General features: G+C 38.1%; 1 protein-coding gene across 2 annotated transcripts; it reads right to left on the bottom strand.

Annotated features, from left to right (window-relative positions):
- Positions 1-587: 587 nt before the first annotated feature.
- ttll4 (tubulin tyrosine ligase-like family, member 4) lies at positions 588-21,603 on the bottom strand. Of its 2 annotated transcripts, none has more exons than XM_030125007.1 (21): positions 21,498-21,603; positions 18,773-19,547; positions 17,057-17,396; positions 15,728-15,881; positions 14,673-14,749; positions 13,681-13,744; positions 10,662-10,780; positions 9,436-9,546; positions 8,735-8,811; positions 8,465-8,659; positions 8,084-8,166; positions 7,538-7,666; positions 6,090-6,212; positions 5,779-5,877; positions 5,551-5,685; positions 5,335-5,472; positions 5,019-5,115; positions 4,598-4,808; positions 2,622-2,689; positions 2,466-2,536; positions 588-1,424 (listed from the first exon to the last, which is right to left on the bottom strand). In XM_030125007.1, exons 2-21 carry the CDS (start codon positions 19,181-19,183, stop codon positions 1,244-1,246), a joined length of 2,883 nt encoding a protein of 960 aa, XP_029980867.1. In that variant the 5' UTR covers positions 19,184-19,547; positions 21,498-21,603; the 3' UTR covers positions 588-1,243. The 2 variants fall into 2 exon arrangements, with proteins under 2 accessions (XP_029980867.1, XP_029980868.1); XM_030125008.1 differs by having other exon boundaries at positions 18,773-19,570; positions 21,502-21,603.
- Positions 21,604-25,171: the final 3,568 nt, after the last annotated feature.

The raw sequence follows: 25,171 nt of genomic DNA, 5'->3' as shown, positions 1-25,171 counted from the left end.
GTTCAACTTCTGGTGTTTATTATTCAACTTATTGTTAGCCTCAAAGCATAATTACCTAAGTCATACACTATGTGGACAAAAGTATGTGGACACGTTCAATTCGGGTGTTTCTTTTCTAACAGGGGTCTTGGATACAAAACAATAATGACTAATGTCAGAATATACTTTTATATTATGGGATAAATATTATTGCTTTGGTTAGTTTGGTTTAAATTGTTATCTTTGCTTCCAAAATGACTGATAGTTTTTACTAATTTTCTTTCCACATTTTTATTCATGACTGATTTTTAAATGTTCTACCTCCAAATTTCTGAAATATTTTACATGCTCTGACTGTAAATAATAATTTTCTACCACAACTAACCATCTACTTTCTTCACATCTCACTGAGGAAGGAAAATCTCACATTCAACTTTAAGGAAATATTGATGTTTTTAACTCAAATCATCATGAACAGGACATCTTACAGCTGTAGACATGATGTGTCCCAATATTTATGTCCATATAGTTTATAAACATCAATATTTCCCTAAAGTTTAATCACAATATAAAACTATATTCTGACATTAGTCATGATCATTTTGTATCCCAGACCCCTGTTGCAAAAGAAGCACCTGAATTCAACGTGTCCACATACTTTTGTCCATATAGTGGATGACTTGGGTAATTATGCTAATCATATCCTCCATCTTGGCATTGACGCCAGCCTTTAAGTCCATCTGTGTAAAACTGAGGCCCATATGATTTAAAACAGGTCAAATCTATGTTCTTTTTCCACAAACTATATGAAGTATTCTGACATCGATGTAAAAAAAAATATCATCTGATACCAACGTTCAGCAGAGACATCAGTGCATTCCTTCACAAAACACCATTAACCGGCGCTGTCTGCAGAAACAGGAGATGTTTAAACATTGACCGGTCAAGATATTGAGTTAAATAAGTGTGATTTGTAATAAATGGAAAATAAAAACACAGAATAATATTAATTTGACAAGTTGTGATGATAAAAGGTTTCATTAAGACTAAAAGTGCTGCTTTCTCCAATGGCTGTTGTGTTCATTTCAGTTAAATCGCTTCGTTTTCTGCATCAGTGACGTAAACATCACCTCTGTGTGATAGTCAAGTACCATGAACCACCTCAACACCCGTCACAGTGTTTCAGATCAGTTAAAAACCTGCAGTGGGGGCTTCAGAGGAGGGGCTCTGAGTCTCAGAGGTTGAAGTGTTGTCATAGCGACGGTCAGAGGGCAGCGAAGTGCTGGGGCAGCAGGCTGTGGGTGAGGCTGGGCTGGGGGCTCGTACAGGTGCTGGACCCGGGGCTCGGAGACGCTGGGAGGCTTGACGTCGACGCCACCTCACCATCGGAACCGGCGCCATCGTCGTCGTGGAGGAGGGGGCGGGGCTGATGGCTGACCACCACCCTGATGGACGGCGCCAAGAGATAAACGTTAATGGACTGAACATGACGAGAAAATCATCAGATACGATCAAATCAGTGAACTAGAAGCACTCGGAGAGCGCAGACCTCCGCCAAGGCTGATCAGTGGCCCCCCCGTGGGGCCCCCCACGCCAAGGAGGTTATGTTTTTGCCAGGGTTTGTTTGTTTGTTTGTTTGTTTGTCTGTCTGTCTGTCCGTTAGTGTGCAACATAACTCAAAAAGTTATGGACAGATTTTGATGAAATTTTGTGGTCTGCGCCCCCCCCGTGGGCCCACCCACCCCCGATCACCACCAAAATTTAATCATTTCTTCCTTATCCCATTTCCAACAAACCCTGAAAATCAAAATCTCATCATCAAAATCTGTCCATAACTTTTTGAGTTATGTTGCACACTAACGGACAGACAAACAAACAAACAAACAAACAAACCCTGGCAAAAACATAACCTCCTTGGCGGAGGTAATAATTAAAATCATGTAACATTTAAAACCTTTGAGCCATGGTTTTTCAAAAACTACAACTATGGTACAGATATGAAGGACTTTAATTAATGTAAGAATATTCAGTTAATTATATAATTGTTGCTTGTAACTGTTAAGCTTTTTAAGGTATCATTTGTTCTTGTATCAATATACTTGTGTAACTTCCTTTAACTGGTCTGAAACATCCAAAAGTGTTTTACAGTGAATCTACAGGTGTGATGAAGTGTCCATGTTCTTATTTTTAGTTCTTTCCAGTCATTTTTATCCTGTTTTGATCCTGGTGATAGTCTGTGTTCACTTTCTGTCTAGTTGTAGACAGAGCCCTTCATTTCACTGACAAAAACATCCATCATCGGATTCAAATACAGACACTGCATCTGTTTATGCCCTGGATAGATCTGCATATAGATTTACATATATAGAGAAATATACATATTTTGTGTTTTACATTATTATACTTGTTTGTTGTGTATAATGTCATGTGTTTGTGTTACTGTACCTGTTTGTTGTGTATCATGTCATGTGTTTGTGGTATTGTACCTGGATCTGGATGGACTGACGACATCAGGTCTGTGGCTTTCAAACCTGGAGGTGTAGCTACACTTGGACCACTGAACAGAAAAAGACGTTTAATTATTATGAATGAAGCGTTTACTATGAATGAACTCATTAATAAAGTGTGTCGGGGATCCTCACCATGTGGGCGGGGTCGTTGGTTCCCAGATGGACGCCTTTCTGACACAGAGTCGTCAGCAGACCGATGCCTGACACACATAATTTTATTATATTACTATTTTATTTTATTACTTACAACCAGGAAAGACTCAGACTTATTTTAGTGTATTTCAGAAACCGACTAAGGCCTCATAGTAATTATACACCAACAAGCACAAAAAAATAAACTAAAAGGCTTTTAAAATATACTAAAATGCACTAAAAAGTAACACAAAAAAATATGTTAATTACACAGTTTATTTGCAGGTTTGATTAAGCTGAATGTCTTACTTTTTAAGACATTTCTCTCATTGTCTGGTCAAATTTAAAGCTGCAGTATGTAGGCTTGTGGCCAAAACTGGTACTGCAGTTATATTCAAAATACTGTAGAATGTGGTATCCCCTCCTCCTCCCCCCAGGCTAGGGGTTGCCAGATCCAGCATGAGCATCTACTACTAGTGTTTCCTCTAATCCTTGCCACCACACTATACATTTCATACAAAAAAATCATCACCAGACTTATTCTACATCAGTCTAATATATAACAGGCCAGGACAAACGTCCTGCACACTCAAATGAAAGTTTGCGAAGATTCAGGAGATAGAGAAAAGGGAAATGAGCATTACTTTTCACTTTTACTACAAGCCGCATGATCGCTCTAACCCCACCACCACCAAACTACGGACGCCGAACTGCCGAACCCCCCCTGGACTACCAACCCCACACACGCCGAACTACTGACCGAACACCCCCCCCACCCCCACCCCCTTTCGGATTACACACCACTACATGCAGAGGTCAAATCCGCAGAAATCACTGAACTACAAGGAGCTACTATGGACAGAGACAAGTCCTACAGCGGTACCTGGTCTGTTCACCAGTCCTACACTGGTACCCAGTCTGTTCACCAGTCCTGGACCGGCAGTCTCTTCACTGGGGTCAGGAAAAGAGACTGCAGCCCAGCCCCAGGAGAAGGGACCGGGTGAAGAGGCCACAACCCCGGCTCTCAGTGGTTCTTACCGGGTGGTCAGACTAAGGCAGAGCCGGCGTCAGTCTTCAAATCCTTCTTTGCTTTCAGTCGTCTCCATGTTTCTAAATCATCTCCTATACATCTCCTTGTTTTGTTTCTCACTTTGTCACGTTGTGTTTGGGAATAATACGAGGCCTTTTAGATTTATTAACGTCAGACATTTGTGATCAGAAATGTTCCAGCTGCAGCCCACTGGGAACTGGCAACCTGGATGCTGAAAGGCTTCTGACTCTGTGATTGGATGACAAGTGATGGGCGGAGCCTCAGACCAAAACACACAATGTCAACATAAACATCATTTCGGGGCTGACACTGAGCTTTTCAAATGCAAATATTCTGGCTGGACTACTACTGTCAGTGAGATCAGTATTTGAAATGAACATGATTCCTTGATGTCTGGTGACAGTCAAGGCCATTTTACATTTACTTAGAACATAATTCCTACATACTGTACCTTTAAGACCTTCCATTCACATAAATAACAGTTCAATAAGCCTCATAGTTATACACCAACATACACAAAAACTAAACAAAAATGCACTAAAATAGATTTTAAAAATATGCTAATTACACAATCAGTGTATCTGCAGGTTTAATGAAGCTGAATTTCTGACTTTTTAAGACATTTTTCTCAGTGTCTTTGGTCAAATTTCAGACCTTCCATTCACATAAATAACAGGCACATCAACATGCACAAAAAATAAACTAAAAATGCATTTATATGTGTTTTTCTTAAGAAATTTCAGGTTCAGGTTATTTTAGTTTTCATAATGTAATTTTACTTTTTCACACTAAAACAAAGAAAAATCTGGAATATTATTTATAGGTTATTTTGTTAATATTTTACGATCCAGTGTGTTTGAGATCATATTGGTCTGAATGTGGAACCTGAACAGTTCAACACTTCTGCTTTGATGCTTCATCTCACCTTTCGTCCTGTTGTTCCAGTGCTTCTGCTCCCATTGGTCCAACAGGACGTTGAGGTATCGCGGACACTCGAAGAAACGGAGATACCGCGATGATGACGGCGAAGGAAACACTCGCTCAAACTCTCCTTTTCGGGTAAACTCGTCCTCGGTCTCGGCCAAGACGCGAACGTCGTCTGGAGTCAGAACGTCCAACACCGACGAGTAGAAATCCTGACAGATAGGAGAACATGGCGACGTTAGAGGAGGAATGGCGTCCTGTCAAAAATATCAGTAAGTCAACTAGGTCTTTTTTAACCCTTTTATAGGATAATATAATAAATGGCCATAAATAACTCATAAATGGTTAGATATTAAGAAAATGTCATTTGGAGGTCAGCGCTAAAGCAGCTGTGGCTGTTTAAGGGTTAATGTGGCGGTTACCTGGTCGGCATAGCGCTGGCTGAGGTAAAACGCCCTCTTCACCTTCTCATCTGTCGTCAGCTCTGGTTTGGTTCTGTCCCTGTTTCCTCCACACAAACTACAACAAATAATACACAACAATAACTGAGTAAACAAGCACAGATGAGTTTAAAAAAAAAAACCATGAAATAAACAGTTCTAACCGTGGACACGCATTATACTGGTCTAACCCACTGCAGACCAGATTGGGCTGAATGTGGAACCTGAACTAAATGACTTCGACGTCTGGTTTATTTGAATCAGGTTCTGGTTCTGGTGGTTTTCATGGTCCATTTACCTGCTGCTGGATCCGGAAGGGCTGGTGCTCGGCCCAGACACTTCTTCTCTTTGTGGAATCCGGAACCCGGCCAGGTTGAGGAGGTCTCGGATCATCTGACCCTTGATGGAAACGTCCAGCGCCGTGTTGGAATGCAGACTGGACCGGAGATAAGGTGGTGAGACGGCGTCTACAAACCCAAATATGTTCATGTGTGTGTGTTCATCAGTGCGTTACCTGGGTGAAATGTTGACCTCCAGGATCCAGGGTTTCAGGTTCTCATCCAACATGATGTCGAAGCCGAACAGTTCGTGGCAGCTGTTCGGTGACCGGACATTCATCTTCAACAGGCTGTTGACGTACGGCTCCGACCTAACACCGAACACCAACCAGGTTCAGTTACAATCACAAATACTTTATCTGTGTTATTTCATCTGGATTTGTGCCTTTAAATCCAACACTTACGCGATAACAGTTTTGATGACGATGTCTTTAATTTTGTCCCAGAGCAGAGTGGTGTTGATTCCCTTTGAACCCAGATACTGCCACAGAGCCTTCAGAGCCCTGGAAAGACAAATAAGGACATTTAAGATGAGAAAATTTAAGATATGGATGACTTAGGATAAGATAAACTTTACTGATCCCTCAGGGGGAAATGTAACTGCTGCACAAGACAAAAGGCATCAAATAAAATAGAAAAATAGAGAAAGATAAAATGTAAACAATGTTATTGTGACTAAAACTGACATTATTAATAATAATAACAGTGTGTTTACCATTTGTGTCCCTGACAGGCCTTGTCGTCGCTGTTGGCCTGGTATTCAGAGTTCTTCTTGTTGACGCTGTAGTTGGTCAGATGCATAAACTTGTTCCCCAGAGTCTTCATGGAAGACGAATATCTGCAGAAACATAAGAGGATGATTTATGAACAGGAAACAACACTGGTTTACAAGTAAAAAACCTCCAGAATAAAATAAACTTTACCCAGTTTCAATCTGTAATAAATATAATTTCAGTCCAAATGCTGTTTGTCTGTAGTTTCACAGACACAGTCTACGTCTAAGGGTGGATTCACACCCACTTCGTTTGGTCTGTGTAAAACAGACCAGAGTTTATTTCCCTGGAAAGTCCAGACTTTTTTTTTTTAAGTGTGAATGCAAACATGCAAACTGATTCGAATCAAACAAGCAGACTGAGACCAACTGAAGAGGTGGTCTCTGTCTGCTTCCAAATGGACTCTGGACCGGTTCACTTCTGGTGTGAGTATAACCGGCCTCGAGCTGAAACAAACCAAGGAACCATGTGCCTTTTTGGGCTGGACGAGCCACTGTAGCCGCTGGAAGTAGCCAAGCCGCACAGGTAGTCAGAGCTAACATCAGCAGCCATGAGCCGTGGACAGACGTGGAGCAATCAACAGAAAATATTATATATATTTCAAAAATGATAACTGTATGTAGGACCTCCACGTTTGTTTTCATCAACACCCACTGTCTCTGATTCACCCCACCCCTGATATTTCTGTCCAATGCCAGCACAGTTCATCATAAGCGTCCTTCTGTTTACACATTTTGGTGCACTAGCAAAAAGTGCAATGACAATGCAATCTGACCCAAATGAAAAAAATACAGTCTGCATTCGATCTGAATCGAATAAGCGGACCAAAGGACTTTCCAGGTGTGAATACACCCTCAATGTGAAATATATGAATTAATGATAGAAAGGGTTTGAGTCCGAAGAAAAACACTGTCTGTACATTACAACACATTCACTTTACAGGTTCTATAGAATGGAACATTTGTGAATCTACTGAATAAATGGACATAAACCAGTATATATGTGGTATAATACTATCATATACAGTAAAAACATAAACATTATATCATATAAAACATTATATAAAACTAGATCAGTAAGTTGCAAGTGTTTTAATAGTTTCATAGACTTCTAAAGAAAGAAATCCACAAAAACAAAATACAATAAACAAAGATGAAAAAAGAAATTAACGAAATGAAAAGAATACTTAAAATGGACAAAAATGAAGAAAATAACATGAACAAAAATGAAGAAAAATAATTAATGAAATGAAAAGAATAATCAATAAAAGTAATAAAAAAATTAAATAATTGGGGAAAATAATCATCAAAATGAGCAAAAATGAAGAAAATAATGGCTCCGAGGTTAACGACATGTCTGCTGTGGTTGTGGTGAATATAAAGACACTCACTTGCAGCTGGCGAATCGGACCAGGCCGTCGGTGAAGACGTAAACCCTCAGAGGGTCGTAGGACGTCACGTAGACGTAGATGCGAAGGTCAAACTTGTTCCCGCTGATGAGGTAGGGTTTATGAAGATACCTGTTGTCGCAGAAAGACAAACAAAACCAGGTAAAAGATGGTCTTTATTTACTCTGACAGTTTACAGAAAGTCCAACCAGGTCATTTACATTGAAGACAAGATCATTTCATAAAATAAAAGTCATTTAATAAGTAAAGATAATGATGTAAATGATGTAAATGTCTAATGAAATGTGACATGACCGTTGAGTCTGAAGTCACATTAAAAAACATCAGATATGAATCAGATTTAGGCCCAGATATGGATCTGCTTTATGTTGTGCAGACATAAAACAATGAGATATGAGTCACATTTGAGAAAAAAAGTCAGATTTGGGTCTGATTCACGCTGACAGATCCACTTGAGTCTACTTACTTCTGGACCAGTAGTGGTCTGGTCTACTTACTTCTGGACCAGTAGTGGTCTGGTCTACTTACTTCTGGACCAGTAGTGGTCTCTTTCGAGGCATCTGACTCCACTTGTGGATGACCTGGATACCGATTCCCCTGGCAGATGCCGGCTGGTGGAGATCAACAAACAGAACATCAACAACACAAAGTAAACACATGATCACGGATTTATGTCTATACTATCAGGTTTGATGTGTGTTTTTTAAGGTGGACTAATTTCCTTTCAGAGGTTTGATGTTGTGTTTTTTAAGGTGGACTAATTTCCTTTCAGAGGTTTGATATTATGTTTTTTAAGGTGGACTAATTTCCTTTCAGAGGTTTGATATTATGTTTTTTAAGGTGGACTAATTTCCTTTCAGAGGTTTGGTGGTGTGTTTTTTAAGGTGGACTGATGGCGTCTGAACGTACTGGTTTGATGATCCACTTCTGCCTGGAGCCTCCATCCTCCCAGGCCTTACGCAGCAGTTTGATGTCCTGAGGAAGAACGAAGGTCCGGGGGAAGAAGCTGAACTCCTGTTTGCCGAAGCGGACCTGCATCTTGGACAGGTTCCTCCACAGCCGGTCCTTCCTGCCGATCTGGAACGTTCCTGGGAAGTGATTGAGCTGAAACGAGGACGAGGACGCGGGTCAGAGGTGGACAGGGGTCAGTGTTTGGACTTAGAGGCTGAACGCGTTTACCTTCTGGTGTTCTCCGATGGTCTTGAAACAGGGAGACTTCATGTGGTGTCCCCAACAGCCCAGCCAGTCATGGCTCTCTACAAGATCAAACCAGAAGCACAAACTCACCGTTAACATCCAGGACGATCATCAGGTTTATCAACTACACATACACTATATGGACAAAAGTATGTGGACGCATTAAATTCAGGTGTTTCTAACAGGGGTCTGGGATACAAAACAATAATGACTAATGTCATAATATAATTTTATATCGGGACAAATATCATCGCATTGGTTAGTTTCTTAATTTCTAGTCCTAGCGGATGGATCTGAGATGACTAGGTCGGGGAACCTGAGTGTTCAGAGTCAAAGAGTAAAAATGGACAAAATAATCAACAAAATTAGTAAAAAAAAAAAGAAAAAAACAAAATAATCAACAAAATGTATAAATCAATGAAAGTATTGATGTTTATAAACTAATGGACATAAATATTGGGACACATCATGTCTATAGCTGTCAGATGTCGTGTTCATGATGATCTAAGATAAAAACATCAATATTTCCTTAAAGTTTAATGGGAGATTTTTCTTCCTCAGTGAGATGTGAAGAAAGTAGATGTTAGTTGTGGTAGAAAATTATTTACAGTCAGAGCATGAAGATATTTTAGAAATTTAGAGGTAGAACATTTAAAATCGTGGTCATGGACTTGCTGACTTACTCTTGGTGACTTTAAAGTGGGACCTGGCGACGGTGTTTTTGACGACGTTGGGGGTGACGGTGCTCATCTTCCACTTCAACATCCGCCGCTGTTCCACAGGTAACAGTCCCACTGTGGAGTAGAAAACACTGGTTTAAACTGAGTAAAACACACTGAATACACATTAAATATATCATGATCAACACACACACACACACACACACACACACACTGCTCTGTACAGGATGAAGAGGCAGATTTCATGGGTCATGTCTTTAACCCTTTAATGATGACCATTATAACAGTCCATTTAGGTTTTGTTGATTTTTTTGCAATAAAATTGTCAGAAAATGTCTTTTTTGCTAATTCTTTTGAACCTTTTTTCCACGAAGAACAAAACTTTCAATATTTGGCCTTTAATTATCACTATTATATGTAATACATGCTTAAAACAGTGTGTTATAGCAAAAAAAACAAACAGACTTGACTTTTCATTATATTTACTAAGAAAAACAACTTAAACGTTCAAAATGAAACTTTATTAGATTATAAAAATAAACTTCATGGAGTTTCAATAAACTCCATGTGTTCAAACATTTGAGTTTCTCTAGATCATTCTGTGTCCATGTTCTTCTTCTTACCTCCGCCAGGAGGTATTGTGATCACTTTGCTTTGTGTGTTTGGGTGCGTGTTTGTTAGCAAGATAACTCAAAAAGTTATGGACGGATTTTCAGGAAATTTTCAGGAAATATTGATACTGGCACAAGGAAGAAAGGATTAAATTTTAGTGGTGATCGGGGGGGGGGGGGCGACAGATCTGTCTTGGCGGAGGTCTGTGCTCTTTTCTTGTTATTTTTAGTTTAAATATATATATATATATATATATGTATATATCACACAAACTGGAAAAATACAGAAAACAAAAACAGAAAAAAAGGTCTGTTTCTCTGTTTTGATATAAAAACCTTTGAATTTACTCTGAGCTTTAATGAACATCTACATGATCAGTGAATTAAATATAGAAAATACATTTACCCTGAAAAATGCAAAATACACAGATTAATATTCTAATAAATGATGATAAATCACTTAATAAAGGTTACATAGAGAGAAAAATTCATTTGTGAACTGACACAAACGCAGCTCTGGGTCTGTATGGGTTCAAAGTCTAAGGAGGAGGGTGTGTATTTTCTACTGGTATGTTGGTTCTGAGGTTTTATGGTAAACCCTGTCAGGTCTGGCGTTACCTTTCTCATTGGCGGTGCTGAAGTAGAGCGTTGGAGGAAAGTGTGGAAACAAACTGGGAACCAGAGGCGGTTTCTCCTCTCTGTCATCTTCAACCTCCAGTAACATGGGCTCCTCAACACTGGGATGTAGAGAAAGAACAGAAGAAAAGGCAGAACATTAAAAACAGGAAACACACGGATGAACGATGGGCACAAACAAGAAGGACCGACTCGACCGGATCAAGTGGATGGAGACGAACAGAGGAATGGGCTGAATTATTGATGTGTGGTTTATTGGAACGTTTCAGGATCAGCTCTGGTTCAACACAAACAGGATGGACGCAGTAATGACATATCGGGTGATTTACAGTTCGAGAGGAACGCCACGACACTAGTACGGCAGTGTCAAACATACGGTGCATGGGCCAGAACCAGCCTGCCAAAGAGTCCAGTCCACCCCCTGGGATCGACCTGCAAAGTACAAAAATTACACTGAACATATTAACCCATAAAGACCCAGTGACACTGTTAGGTCAGTTCCCAACTTAATTATTTTCTCTAAATTTAACTTTTCTTAATATTACAATAAATGCTGATAAATCACCTATCTCCTTTATTTTGCACTTTTTCAGTGAAAATCAGGTATTTTCCTCCTTCCTTTATTACATCAGTGTAGCTTAATATGTTGTTTAATAAGGTTGGTAAAATGCAGACAGTTTCATAGGTTATTATGTTATTTTTTTTACCTACATCAGACCATATTGGTCTAAATGTGGAACTGAACAAATGTTAATTAATATCTTAAGTGTAATTTTTGCATTTTACAAATTTATCCCATGGACCAGTTTGGACCCTTCGACGGCCTGGTGTTGGTCCACGTGCCATATGTTTGACACTCCTGGACTGAAACAATCCCACGATGCCTCAGTTCTGGCAGCGTCGCGTCTCTGCTCCTTAAATAAGCGAACAGTCGACTCACAACAGCATTAAAATCTAATGCAGCCACAGACGAGTTGACCAACTTCTAATTAAAGCTGGTTGGCATGGGCCCAGCTGTGGACTGTAACAGGAGTGGGCTGAGTGGATCTACGACTGTGTTCTGGTAACACGACGCTGCTGTGGACTCAGGATTAGTAGCATCACAGGATGAGGGACATTTTCACAGAAAGACGACCACAAATTTAACATCCACTATATGGACAAAAGTATGTGGACACGCTGAATTCAGATGTTTCTTTTCTATCGGGTCTGGGATACAAAACAATAATGACTAATGTAGAATAGAGTTTTATTGTGGGATAAATATCATTGCATTGGTTAATTTTGTAATTTCCTTAATTTCTAGTCCTAGCGGATGGATCTGAGATAACTAGGGCGGGGATTCTGGGTGTTCCAAGTCAATGAGTAAAAAGACCAAAATAATTAACAAAATAATCAACAGAATTAACGGATAATCCAAAAAAGAAAAAAAAAAAAAAAAGTACAAAATAATCAACAAAATGAGTAAAAAAAAAAAAAAAAAAAAAAGACTCAAATAATTAAACATAAATCTACAAAATGTACAAAAATTATTGAATAAATGAACATAATGATATTCTAAACTATATGGACAAAAGTATGTGGACATGTTGAATTCAGGTGTTTCTTTTCTAACGGGTCTGGGATACAAAACAATAATGACTAATGTCAGAATATAGTCTTATATTGGGATAAATAAAGTAAATGTTAATTTTGACGTTACACAAAAACTAATAAAATCTCCCAGCCACCAAACATTGATTATGTGGAAAATCACTCATTTGTCGTGTATTTTTCATAAACAACCGTGACTTCAAGTATTCAAGCCAACATTTAAAGGGTTAAAATCCTGAAAACGATTCAATGGTTGGTAGTTTTAAGTAAAAAAAATAAAATTATTAATCTGTACTATTTTTACAAAAACAGCAAACCTCACTCACATGACAGTCATAGGAAACAGATGATGATGATGAAGATATAAAGTCCCAGGTGTTTCCACGTCTATAAAATCCTTCAGGCTCAGGCTAATGGAACACTGTTAAACATACAGGATGTGTAGTTTTTAGGAATGGGGGGGGGTCAAAGAAGCCACCATCTAACAGACAAATGTGGACAATGACTGTCCCTTTACAGGTGGTTTAACAGAGGATCAGGGCCCAGTCTTTGGTGGGGAGTTCCACTGTGGACGCCATTACAGCAGAACAATGGGACGGACAATGAGCGGACGTTTCCACGGCGCTCTGCCGCTTTCAGCCACGTCCAACAAAGCAGAAAACACAGAATGACACAGAAACAGTCCACGGCAGCCCACGTATGGACGGAGGTTTGAGTAGATGTCGGGAGGAACAGGTGGAGTTGAAGAAAAATGAATAAAAACAGCAGCAGCAGACGGACTCAACGGTACTTAGAACAGTTACATAATAATAATAGTTACATTTGAGTTCATTTAACCCTCAGGTGTCAGGATCATTTGTACTATATTCAGTCCACTTTCAAAGACTGCTGTAAAAATAGTACAGATTAATCATTTTTTACTCAAAACTACCAAACACTGAATTGTTTTCATGATTTTAACCCTTTAAATGCTGGCTTGAATACTTGAAGTCACTGTTATTTATGAAAAATACACAAAAAAATGAGTGATTTTCCATATAACACATGTTTGGTATTGCATATGTCAAACATTAGCCAAAATACTGACTTTGGTGAATTATTGGTTTTTGTGTACCATCAGATTAAACGTTTACTTCACTCTTCATTCATTCAGACACAAACATCCACACATCTGTGAAGATTAAACATCAGAACCTGTATCTAATAACTTTTATTCTGATTGTATCTTTTAATCTTTTATACTTTTATACTCTGACAGACCTCTGCATAATAATTCCTAGGTACCTGAATGTGTACAAATGGCAAATAAACTATCTTATTTTATCAGAACCGAGTCCACAGTGGGTTATGGAGTGTTTTTTGTTGTTGTGTTGTTAAATATCAGATATGTGTGTGTTCTGTGTTGTACCTTGACAGGAGACCGATGGATGCTGTAGATGAGGCTCTGGTGATGGATGAACAGTCTGAACCCTCTGAAGAAAAAACACAATAAAATAAACTAAACTCAGCTGTTGTCCTTCTACCAGATCATCCTGATCCAGTGGATTCAGGAGGGATCACCTGAGACCAGGTAGACCTGGTCTGTCCACAGTGGATTTAATACCTCTGATAACAGGAGAAATACTGCACTGAAAGTCAAACTGACACTATAGTGACTGAACCATGTGGGGAGCCGTTTACATTCACACCAAGACTCCAACTTACGGACTTTTCTGACAATAACATAATAACAATAACATAACTAGAAAAGCACCTGGAGAGCGCAGACCTCCGCCAAGGCAGATCAGTGCCCCCCCACCCACCTGATCACCACCAAAATTTAATCATTTGTTCCTTGTGCCAGTATCAACATTTCCTGAAATTTTCATCCAAATCCGTCCATAACTTTTTGAGTTATCTTGCACAAGGACAGACAGACAGACAAGCCAACGCTGGCAAAAACATAACCTCCTTGGCGGAGGTAATAACCTTTAAATAATGCCAACTATGTTAGAATGAAAAAAGTAAAATTACAAATAACATTTACAAACTATCCTTTAACAATGTGAACAACATGAAATTTCTTCAGAAAAATAAGTGTAATTTTTACAATATTGTGCCTCAGTTGATCATTTCCACATGTGCATTACATCTTACAGGTCACAGTACAACACACGTGCAATTTTCCAGTTCGTAACTAATATTTACCATAGTTCCCAGAACACGTGAAGGCAGCATTAATCAAATGTGAGTTGAAGACAATAACAGGAAGTTTGATTCCATCATGACTATGTACATTTGAACTCTGAAATAAATCCAATAATGGACCAGGGTTTTGGATTATCCTATTTGTGAAGTGCATCAGATCTGATGAAACGGCCTCAGTGTCAGGTGTGAACGGTACCGCTCAGTCCATCTTACCATCATCACTGCAGGCGTTTTCCAGCTCATCAGGAAGTTCCTCCTCAGCTCCATCCACCTGCATCGCACACTCTGGTCTGAGAACAACAGGATAGAACACCTTCACTAACCCTTTAAAGATGACCATTATAACAGGCACAGATTTATTTATGTGGTTTTTGCAATTAAAGTGTCAAAAAATTTATTTTTTGCCAATTCTTTTGCACCTTTTTTTTCCAGAACAAATTTAACATTCAATATCTGTCCATTAATTATCATTATTATATGTAATAAATGCTTAAAACTGTGTGTTGTAGTAAAAATACAGACTTGAATTTTTTTTTATCAAATTTATTATGAAAAACAAATGTAAATGTTCATTGTGAAACTTTATGAGATTATAGAATTAAACTTTCAAGTATTTTACATTTGAGTTTGTCTAGATCAGTCTCTGTCCACGTTCTTCTTATTTTTAGTTTTTTCTAGTCATTTTGATCCTGTGTGATAGTCTGTGTTCATTTTCTGTCTAGTTGTAGACAGAGCCGCTCATTTCACTGACACAAACATCCATCATCTGATTCAGATACAGACACTGCATCTGTTTATGTCCTGGATAGATCTGCATATAGATTTACATATATATAGAAATATACATACATTTATTATATTTACAGATAAAATGCAACTATCAGCTGCACTAACTAAAAAAATACAGATAAAAATAGTAAAAAAAAGGGCAAAAAAACAGCAAAATTTGACAAAAACACACCAAAACACACAAATAGAACACTCCAAAACAGCACTATCACTATTATAAATAATTATTTATAAAAATTCACCACTAAAACCTCACTAAAATGCTACTAAAAGTAATAAAAATCTTCCATCTCTCTCTCACCGACTACACTCTGCTGCTCTCTGCTCTGCCCACTTCCACCCCTCCCCCTCAGCCAATGCAGACCTCTACCCTAGTGCACTATAGACCAATAGAAAGAACCCAGTCTCAGATAAAAGATGACGTGAATTTAATCGATAGCGTTCGTCTGTTGATCGACAGGTACTGATCAGTTCCTCACCCGATCAGCTGATGCTCTCCGACCACACCCTCCTCTGACAGCGATGGAGACGGAGGCGGCGTGGATGCAGGGTGTCTCCGTTTGGTCAGGTGGATCGCAGAGATCTGATTGGTCACTGAGCCGACCAGGACGCCAGGGGGGGCGGAGCCCATGACTACAAACAGAAGAAGTAGGAGGAGGTGTTTTTCACCTGCAGGTTTTAATAATTACCCTCGGCCCTCCCACAGGGTGTTGTCAACAGTTCCACATCCGTCTGTCTGTCCATCCTTATGTGCAATAACTTTGGCGTGGACTGAAGGCCGAGGGTTTTCAAGTGCAGGCACGTTATGTTTATATATTAAAACCAACTCCCTATAACACTCGCACTGTAATTACACTGTCCTGTACTGACTTTATTTACTGTATGTTGTTTTTATCCTTTGTTTTATTGACAGTTGAATGTTGTTCAGTGTCCTTAAGTGTCTAGAAACACACTCATAAATAAAATGTATTATTAACCCTCCATTATCCTGTCCATAGAGGTCCTTTAATCACCAAAAGCGCATAATCTGTGCAGTCTCGTAATAATATCAAAATGGTTTTCATACAGTTGAACTTTTTTTACATTTTTAAATATTTCATCAACTTGAACCATAAACAAAAATATCAAACATTCAATAACTGTCATATTTTTAACTCTTTAAATGCCATGGTTGTAATGGAAACAAATCATATTTTTTGATGCAAAAAACACTAACAGTCTTATTTTTTTCTCCAATATCCTACAAATAAATTGGATTACTCATTTTTTTTTCATTTTTCCAATCCTGACATATGTCAATGATTATCACCAACATTGGCTCATAGTCATTATTATTTTTTGTTCTATGTCAAATGTTAAATATTAAAATGTGTCAGTGTGCGTTTTGTACTCACTTGGTAGAAGGGTGTTAGTGTAGGAATTTACCATTGTTTATAATGTGTTGATTTTAGTGGATGGGTCAGAATTAAAAAAAAAAAAATCATGCAAAAATGAACAACTATTGAATTCTGACCAAAAACAAATTGTGAAAAATAAAATGACCTTTAATAACATGAAGTACAAAGTGTGCATAATATGCTCACCCTGATACTGGAAGGTTATTATTACTAAAATACCCCATATTGATTCATTCTATTGGTAAACCTACATTCAGTCTTGGCCTCGAAACAAACATAACAGACTGTTAGTCTGTGTTTCCATTCTCACGCTGGCGTTGAGCTTCCTCTACCTGTTGCTAGGTTACCACCAACGGCATTTCTACAGGTGAGACTAAAACCTTTCCTTTGTCGGGTGGTGACCCTGGTTACCTGAGTTCTCCTCATGTGACCCGGCGGCGGCGGGTCTGATTCGTGTTGATAGATGAGTGTGAATGTCTACTGGTTCTGGTTCCATCTGGGTTTCACTGGTTGGACTGGGGTGACCGGTGTTAAACTGACTGGAGGTTGACCCCGATGGACTCTGATTGGCCAGGTGGATCCTCCTCGTAGACGCCGTTCTCACCTCTGGTTCTATCATTGTGCTTCTTCCAGCTGTTTTTGTGATTTCAAGGTGAGATGCATCCAATTCCAACGCCGCCCCCTGGTGTCTAGGAGGAGTAAGGCATCGAGGAGGCGCCGACGGCAACAGAGGACAGGCCGAAGCCTCCAGCTAGGAAAGGAAACAAGGAAAGGTCACATGTGGAGGAGGAGAAACAGGGAGGATTAATACTTAGATGGACTGAAACTGAAGAGTATGAAATATCATCCTGATGAATTTGACCATGTTCTGAATGAGACGTTTATCAAACACAGAAGTCCTTTAGTTTTCACAGCTTTAAGGTTCATTTCACACCAAATCTTTATTTAAAAGAGGACAAAACAAGAATTCTGGATTTGTCTTAGTCATGGATTTTCAGGTGAAAACTCATTACATTTATGGAACCAGGAAAAATCCTACATCTATGTAAAACCTATGTTAAATCTCGGAGTATATGCATTAAAGGCCTCATTTGGAGTAAAAATAAGAAAACATGACAAATAGTGATGATAAAAACAGCTGAAAAATAATATAATTATTTAAATGAGTTAAAACATGAACAGTTACTAATGAAAATACAATGAAATGAAAAATGTGAATTGCCCTAAAAATAAAAATCAATCACTGTTAAGTTTTTTCTGCAGCTGCATGATGAGTAAAACTGAATTTTCCAAGATCAGTAAAACAAAAACAAACAAACAAAAACCTCATTTGAGTGGGTTTAATAGGATTAAACGATTATAATGCAGTGATAAGATTATACAATTATTTATTACCAAGTACAAAATACACACTGACAAATTTCAGCATTTAACATTTGACCTAACACAAAAAATACTAACGTATATTAACCAGTGCTGGTGTTAATCGTTGACGAATGCCATGATGAAAAAAATCAAAACATAACTTACACAATTTTTATATAGTATGCTTTTTAACATATAATTTTCACATTAAAGTACTGCACAGATTATTTGCTTTCAGAGTTTGTAAAATGCTGTGAAATTATCAGACTAGTTCAGAAAAGTCTTGTTAGAATGGATAAAATTTCTGTCGATAAAAGTGCAACAATGATTGTCCTCATTGACATATGCCAGGGTGAAAAAAAAATACACAAAGTAATTACATTTTTATGCAGTGTATTGAAAAACAAAAAAAAATATTGTGTTTTTTGCATCAAAACATATGGTTTGTTTATATTAAAAACAATTAATTTAAAGAATTAAAAATATGACAATTATTGAGTATTTGGTATTTTTGTTTATGGCTCAAGTTGATGAAAAACAAAAAAAGCTAAAAAAGTTAAAAACAAACTGTATGACTAAAATTGTGACATTAGTCCTACTCTGTGCAGATTGTGTGCTTCCTCTGTGGGTCTGATACCAGAAGGTTCAACAGTTCAATGTTCAGTTGTTATTAACAGTCATAAATCTGAAGCATTCACAGAAATTCACCATCATCACAAACTGAGGAATGAGGAGGCGACAGCTGCAGTTTCAGACACTCACCACTAGGGCGTTGTGTTGCTGTGGACACGTCTGTCCTCTGAACAGGTCCCTCTGACAGACGGACACCAGCTGGTCCAGCCGGACCGGACCCTCCCCTGAGCTTCTGGGTTGTTTTGTGTCCCTCGGGCGGTGGTTCTGGGTCCGGTTTATCTGTTGCGTCGGGGCTGAAGACCCGTCTGTTGCCATGGTAACTTGGCTCTTGGTGTTGGTTTTGATTCTGTCCCCGTTCTCCAACACCGCCACTTTATTCTGTTTTGTGGGCGGGGCTTTGGGAGGGTCCTTCCTCCGGTTTAGCTCGTGGGATGTCTGATTTGAAGGCACTTTAGTGGGAGGAACCGACCTGATGGGGCTGGTACCGGTACAGGTGGGCCCGCTGCCCCCGCCCCACGGGTAGGACTGGTTGGTGGGCATGTTCCCGCCCACCCGGGGTTGTGTCAGGGGGAGGGGCCTGATGAAGCCTGGAGACTTCTGGGTGTTTTTCTTCCACCTCTGAGATGTCAGCTCCGACCGAACAGATTTGTAAAAGTGTTTTGGGTCCGTATAGCTCGAGAAAAAGTTCTGGATGAGCCGTGACCGACAGTAATCATAACTGGGGTTCAGATGGGGGGGGGCGGACTCAGCAGGCACATAGAGCAGGAAACCTGAGGAAAGAGTCAGTCGCACTAACAGAGTTGGTTCAAATGCAAACGCTGCGTCTTCAGGCTGATGGTTCACACTGGTCCAAACAGGTCTGGGATGGTCCACGGGGGTCCACGGGCAGGTTTTAACACTGAAACTACAACAGAGGAGAAGCCCAGTTAGAAAAGAACAAAGCCAGTGTTTCCTTCAAACTCATTTTAGTTCAGACCAGTAAAACAATAACATAATAACCTAGAAATAAAGTCAAATCCACACATTTATCTGTTTCAGAGTGAAAAGAGTAGAATTACATCATGAAAGTGTTTACATCTGCAAAATGTCCTTCAAAAAAGTTAACATGAACCTGGAATTTCTGAAGAAAAATTAGTGCAATTCTAACATTATTCTGCCTCAGTTTATCTTTTACACATGGACAACGTACAGATCACAGTAGATCTATAAATACAAAAAACACTTAAGACAGAATATTGATAAAATAACTAAAATAAAACTAAATATTCCTGTTGACATGCATCGGTTCAAACCTCATTCAAAATACTGTATTAAAAATTGCATCTATTTTTAAAGAAAAGTTTCTGAAATTTCTCAGACGACAACAACCACTGATAAAAGCCAACACTGCAGCGACGAAGGCTGTGATAACAAGTAATATATACAAAAAAAACCAAACAAAACAAAACAAAGAAAACCCTTATCAAACCTTGGACTGGAAAATAAACCAGAATATGTGAGTCCTGATCCAGGTCCAGATCTGGGTCCTGATACTGGTCTCAGATGGTCCGATTGTCTTTGTCACATGGTTCATTCTGGTCTGAGTTTAACAGTAAATTTACTTCAACGCTTAAGTTTAAATTTATATCAGTAAACGCTATAAAAGATGTATGTGTTTTATAGAGGAAAAAGAAAAGTGACAGAAAGAAAATGAAAAGTACATTTATGTCTGATTTTTATGTCTTGTATTTCATTTTGTGTCCGTTTCATTTTTGGTTGTTTTTGTTTCATTTCAGTCTTGTTTATAATTACATTTTTTCACTTAATTTTTTATTCATGGTTTGGATTATTTGTGACATTTTCTGTCTTTTAACATCAGTTCAGGAACAACAGATGAAAATCCGCCTCATTTACAGTTTCTTATGTTTCTGTTGATTAATGAACTCAAATAAAATACATTAAAATAAATTAAATTAAATCACAGTCCAGTCATTTACAGTCACATGTTACATCTATTTACAGACTCATCATGTGCAGGTGGGTCCGCTGTGTTCTGGTTCCGGCCCTGGTTGTGGGACTGCTTTTGGACCTATTGCCCAATCGTTGGTCTGGTTCTGGACCGGATCATGTAGCATGTACCCAGTCGTGGACCTGGTTTTAGACCGGGTCTCGGACATGTACCTAGTTTTAGACCGGGTCTCGGAAATGTACCTGGTTCTGGACCGGGTCTCGGACATGTACCTGGTTTTAGACCGGGTCTCGGATCATGCACCTGGTTCTGGACCGGGTCTCGGATCATGCACCTGGTTTTAGACCGGGTCTCGGATCATGCACCTGGTTCTGGACCGGGTCTCGGACATGTACCTGGTTTTAGACCGGGTCTCGGATCATGCACCTGGTTCTGGACCGGGTCTCGGACATGTACCTGGTTTTAGACCGGGTCTCGGATCATGCACCTGGTTCTGGACCGGGTCTCGGACATGTACCTGGTTTTAGACCGGGTCTCCGACATGTACGTGGTTCTGGACCGGGTCTTGGACCATGTGCTCCACCCTGCACACGCAGCTGTTCCCGGACCCACGGACCACAAACAAGTGCACTTTCACGTGGATCTACTTTCACTCTCAGCATGATTTAAACCGGAACCACCGGGGTTCGGATGGACCGGATCTGGATGTAGAAAGCCACCCGTCCCGGTGTTTCTTGTACCCGGTACTGACCTGGGTCTGCGCCGGTTCCGTCTGTTTACCGCTACACGTTCTGTTAGCATTAGCTTAGCACCCGCGACACCCAAACGGCGGGTTTGGTACCGGCGCCCCGGCGGTGTCAACACCCCGGCCCGGCCCCGGTGCCGTTCGGAAACACGTGTACATACCTGCGTGGCGCAGAGGGGCATGTTTTCCGCTGTTTTGGCGGTTCCGCTGCGGTTCGCACTTTGTCACATCACAGCGGAGAAAAGTGTGCGCGCAGATCGTCTGTGGAGCGGAGTCTCACTCTGCGGAGTCGGGTTTCCTCTAAATCACGGCGGCCTGTGCACCACAGCGGCCCCGGATGGACGGTCTGAGAACTGCAGGACATGACTGTCACCGGTCTGAGCTGAGGAGAAATGAAAAAATAAATAAATAACTAAATATTAACATGTACTTTGTGTATACAACAAGAATCTACAACCTTATTTTTCATGGCACTTATTATAATTATTTGTTTATTTTGTTAATTTAATTATTTTACCTGTTATTTCACTAATTTCAGACATTTTGTCTATTTTTTTTTTTCATTAGTTTGTGGCTTATTTTGTTCATGTTTCGTATTATTTTCTTGACTCATTCAGTTTTATTCTTTTTATTAAGCACTTTAGCTGTTTTAGTTTTTGCTTACTTTTTTTTTTCTTTCTTTAATGTATTATTTTGTAAATTTCTTATTTGTTTTTGTTCATTTCATATATATATATATATATATATATATATATATATATATATATATATATATATATAATTTTAAAATCATTTTGTTAATGTTTCTTGGGTTTTTGTTTCTTTATGTGCATTTATTGTTATTGCTTAATTTCATTATATTTGTTGGCTTTTTCATTTTTTTTTAATTTCTTTTCATTTTGTTCATGTTTCTCAAGTTTTTTGTCTTGTTATTCTTTAATTTGTTCATATTTGGGTTTTTTTGTTAACTGTGTTCATGTTTCTCAAATTTCTGAAAATTACTAAATGTTTTGCGTATATGTAAATCTACTGTGATTTGTAAGTTATAATGTCAATGAGTAAATGATAAATTGAGGCAGAAAACTGTTAAAACTGCACTTATTTTTCTTTAGAAATTTCAGGTTTTTCATGTTATTCACAATTTTTTTTTTTTAAATAAATGAAGTACTTTTATTTGTTTCACCCTAAAACACAGAGAAAAGTTTGTAGTTTTAGTCAGTTGATTATTCTGTTATTATTTTACTTTAGATCATATTGGTCTGAATTATTGAACCTGAACTAAAATGAGTTTCACATCCCTGATTTGAAGGGTAGTGCAGGTCAATAAGTCTTCACTAGAGACTCTTTATTTGGGTTTAATTCAATCATTGAATAATCAGCAGCAATTCTGGAAAATGGTAAACGTCAGTTACTTGTACATACAAGGTTTGTCCACTAGAGGGCGAACAAAGACAGAGATATGAGCTTCACCCACTTCTGTCTCATATTTGTGGATGTTTTTCTCTTTATTTTTCTCCATATTTACCTTGATTCATCTTCATTCTTTTCTTCACTTTACTCTGTTTTTCAGTATTTATCCCCTTCTATATCTTATTCATCCTGTCATTTAGCTTTTATTTAACCAGGACAGAACATGTGAATACATTTTTATTATCATCTCAGTTTTTCACCTTGTTTTCCTTTTCTTTCTCATTCTTTGTGTTGTTTCTGTACATTTTATTCTATTTTTTATTACATTTTTGTATAGTTTTAGTGTAATTTCTGTCTCATTGTCTAATTTTTCTTATTATTTTTGACTCATTTTCATCTTTATTTTCAGACGTACCAGTTTATACAAAATCTGAAAAACTCAGAAATGATGAAGATGAAGAGAATATAACAAATAAAACCCAACAGGTAACAGGTAAGGAAAGGGACATGACACAAAATCCATAATGTAACTATCTACTGTTCATCCAAGGCCATAAAATAATTTAAAGGTCAAATTTTTTTTTTTTTTTTAAATTCCATAAAGGAGCCAAATAAGGGAACAGTGTCCCACTATGTTCATGTATAAACCACATCTAGAAGAACAAAAGTTACAGTAACAGGTGAGAAGTAGTTTTATTCCAATAGTTAAAACCAAATCTGACATTACATTTCTTCACTAGGTGTTGGGTTTATAACATAAAACACATCCACCGATACACAAGTATTTATAAGATGGGACTTTTTCATGATGTTTTTAATTTAAAGCAACAAAAATAAGTCAAAAATCATGTCAGGAGAATACATGTACCACAGTCATATTAAACCATCAAAATAAACAAAATAAAAACACAAATATAGGGGATAAAATACCTGATTTTACAAATAAATGGAATAAAATAAGCAACAAAATGACCAAAAACAGCCAATGTAATCCAATAAAATAAAGTAAAATTAATTAGAAATCAACAAAATAAGTAACATGAACTAAAAAAAGACATAAACTGAACAAAATTGAAGAAAAAAAAAATGAAATAGGAAACAAAATGTAGAAAAATGAACAAAATAAGGAAAAAAAAGACAGTGGATGGACATACTTGTTTTTTTTTAATTATATATATTAAATAGTAAATAAAATGAACAAAAATTAATACAAAACTGACAAAATCATTAAAATTAAAAAATAAGCAAAAAATAGACTGAAATGAGGTGAAAAAATAAGTGGGAAAATAAAAGTAGATAAAATAAATAAAATAATTAACAAAAAATAATAAGCAAGAACAAAATAAGCCACAAACTGAATGAAACGGAAGAAAACAAACAAACAAACAAACAAACATGTAGTTTGATTAAAGACAGAGGATGGACACACTTGGTTTATATCAAATAATAAAAAACCCCAATATTTACAAAATAGTAAATAACATGAAAAAATATGCAAAAATTTGACTAAAACGAAGTAAAAAAAAAAAAAAAATGAAATAAGCAATATAATAATAAGTAAAATGAACAAAATAAGACACAAACTGAACAAAGTGGAAGAAAAATAACAAAAATGTAGAAAAATAAACAAAAAAGTAAATAAAGTAAGTAAAATAAGTAAATAACAAATAAAATAAATAAATGAATAAAAATGTACAAAATATAAAAAAAAATATATTATCCATTGTATTTTATATTTTTCGGTGTAAATCATGTATTTTTCTACATTTAATTCACTGATCATGTAGACGTTCATTAAAGCTCAGAATAAATTCAAAGGTTATTTTATTAGAAACAGAAAAAACTGAAGAAAAAGAGACTTTTTCAGTCAAACATATCATTAACTGAACATAAACCAAGTGTCTACAACTTCATTTTGGCACTTCATATTTTGTACATTTTTTCTTCATTTTGTGCATTTTACTTATTTATTTGTTTAGTTCATTTTGTCCGTCTACTGTGCAGAGAACACCCTGAGACGAAACAGTCCAGCTCATCACAGCAGGATGTAAGATACTGACAGGTAAGGCATACGTGGAACGGCATAACCAGGTACAGGACATAGTGTAGAGGAACACCTGTACCCAGTATGGACTGGAGGTCCCAGGGTCCAGAGGGGAGACACCCAAACAGGCCAAGATCCTGTGGGACTTCCAGATCCAGACCGACAAGATGGTGATGTCCAATCATCCTGACACAGTGGAGGTGGATAAACATCAGAAGACAGCAGTAGAGACAGATGGAGCAACATCAGAAAGAAAGAACAGGAGAAGCTGGAGAAATACCAAGGGCTGAAAGAGGAGACGGAGAAAATGTGGGTGTGAAGGCACCAGTAGTGATGGGGGGGCACTAGGGGCGGTGACCCCCAAGCTGAGAGGATGGAACC

Source organism: Sphaeramia orbicularis, chromosome 21 (assembly GCF_902148855.1).
Source record: "Sphaeramia orbicularis chromosome 21, fSphaOr1.1, whole genome shotgun sequence".
NCBI classification, from domain to species: domain Eukaryota; kingdom Metazoa; phylum Chordata; class Actinopteri; order Kurtiformes; family Apogonidae; genus Sphaeramia; species Sphaeramia orbicularis.
Note: the sequence above shows the minus strand (reverse complement) of the source record. Positions and strands in the feature narration are given on the sequence as shown.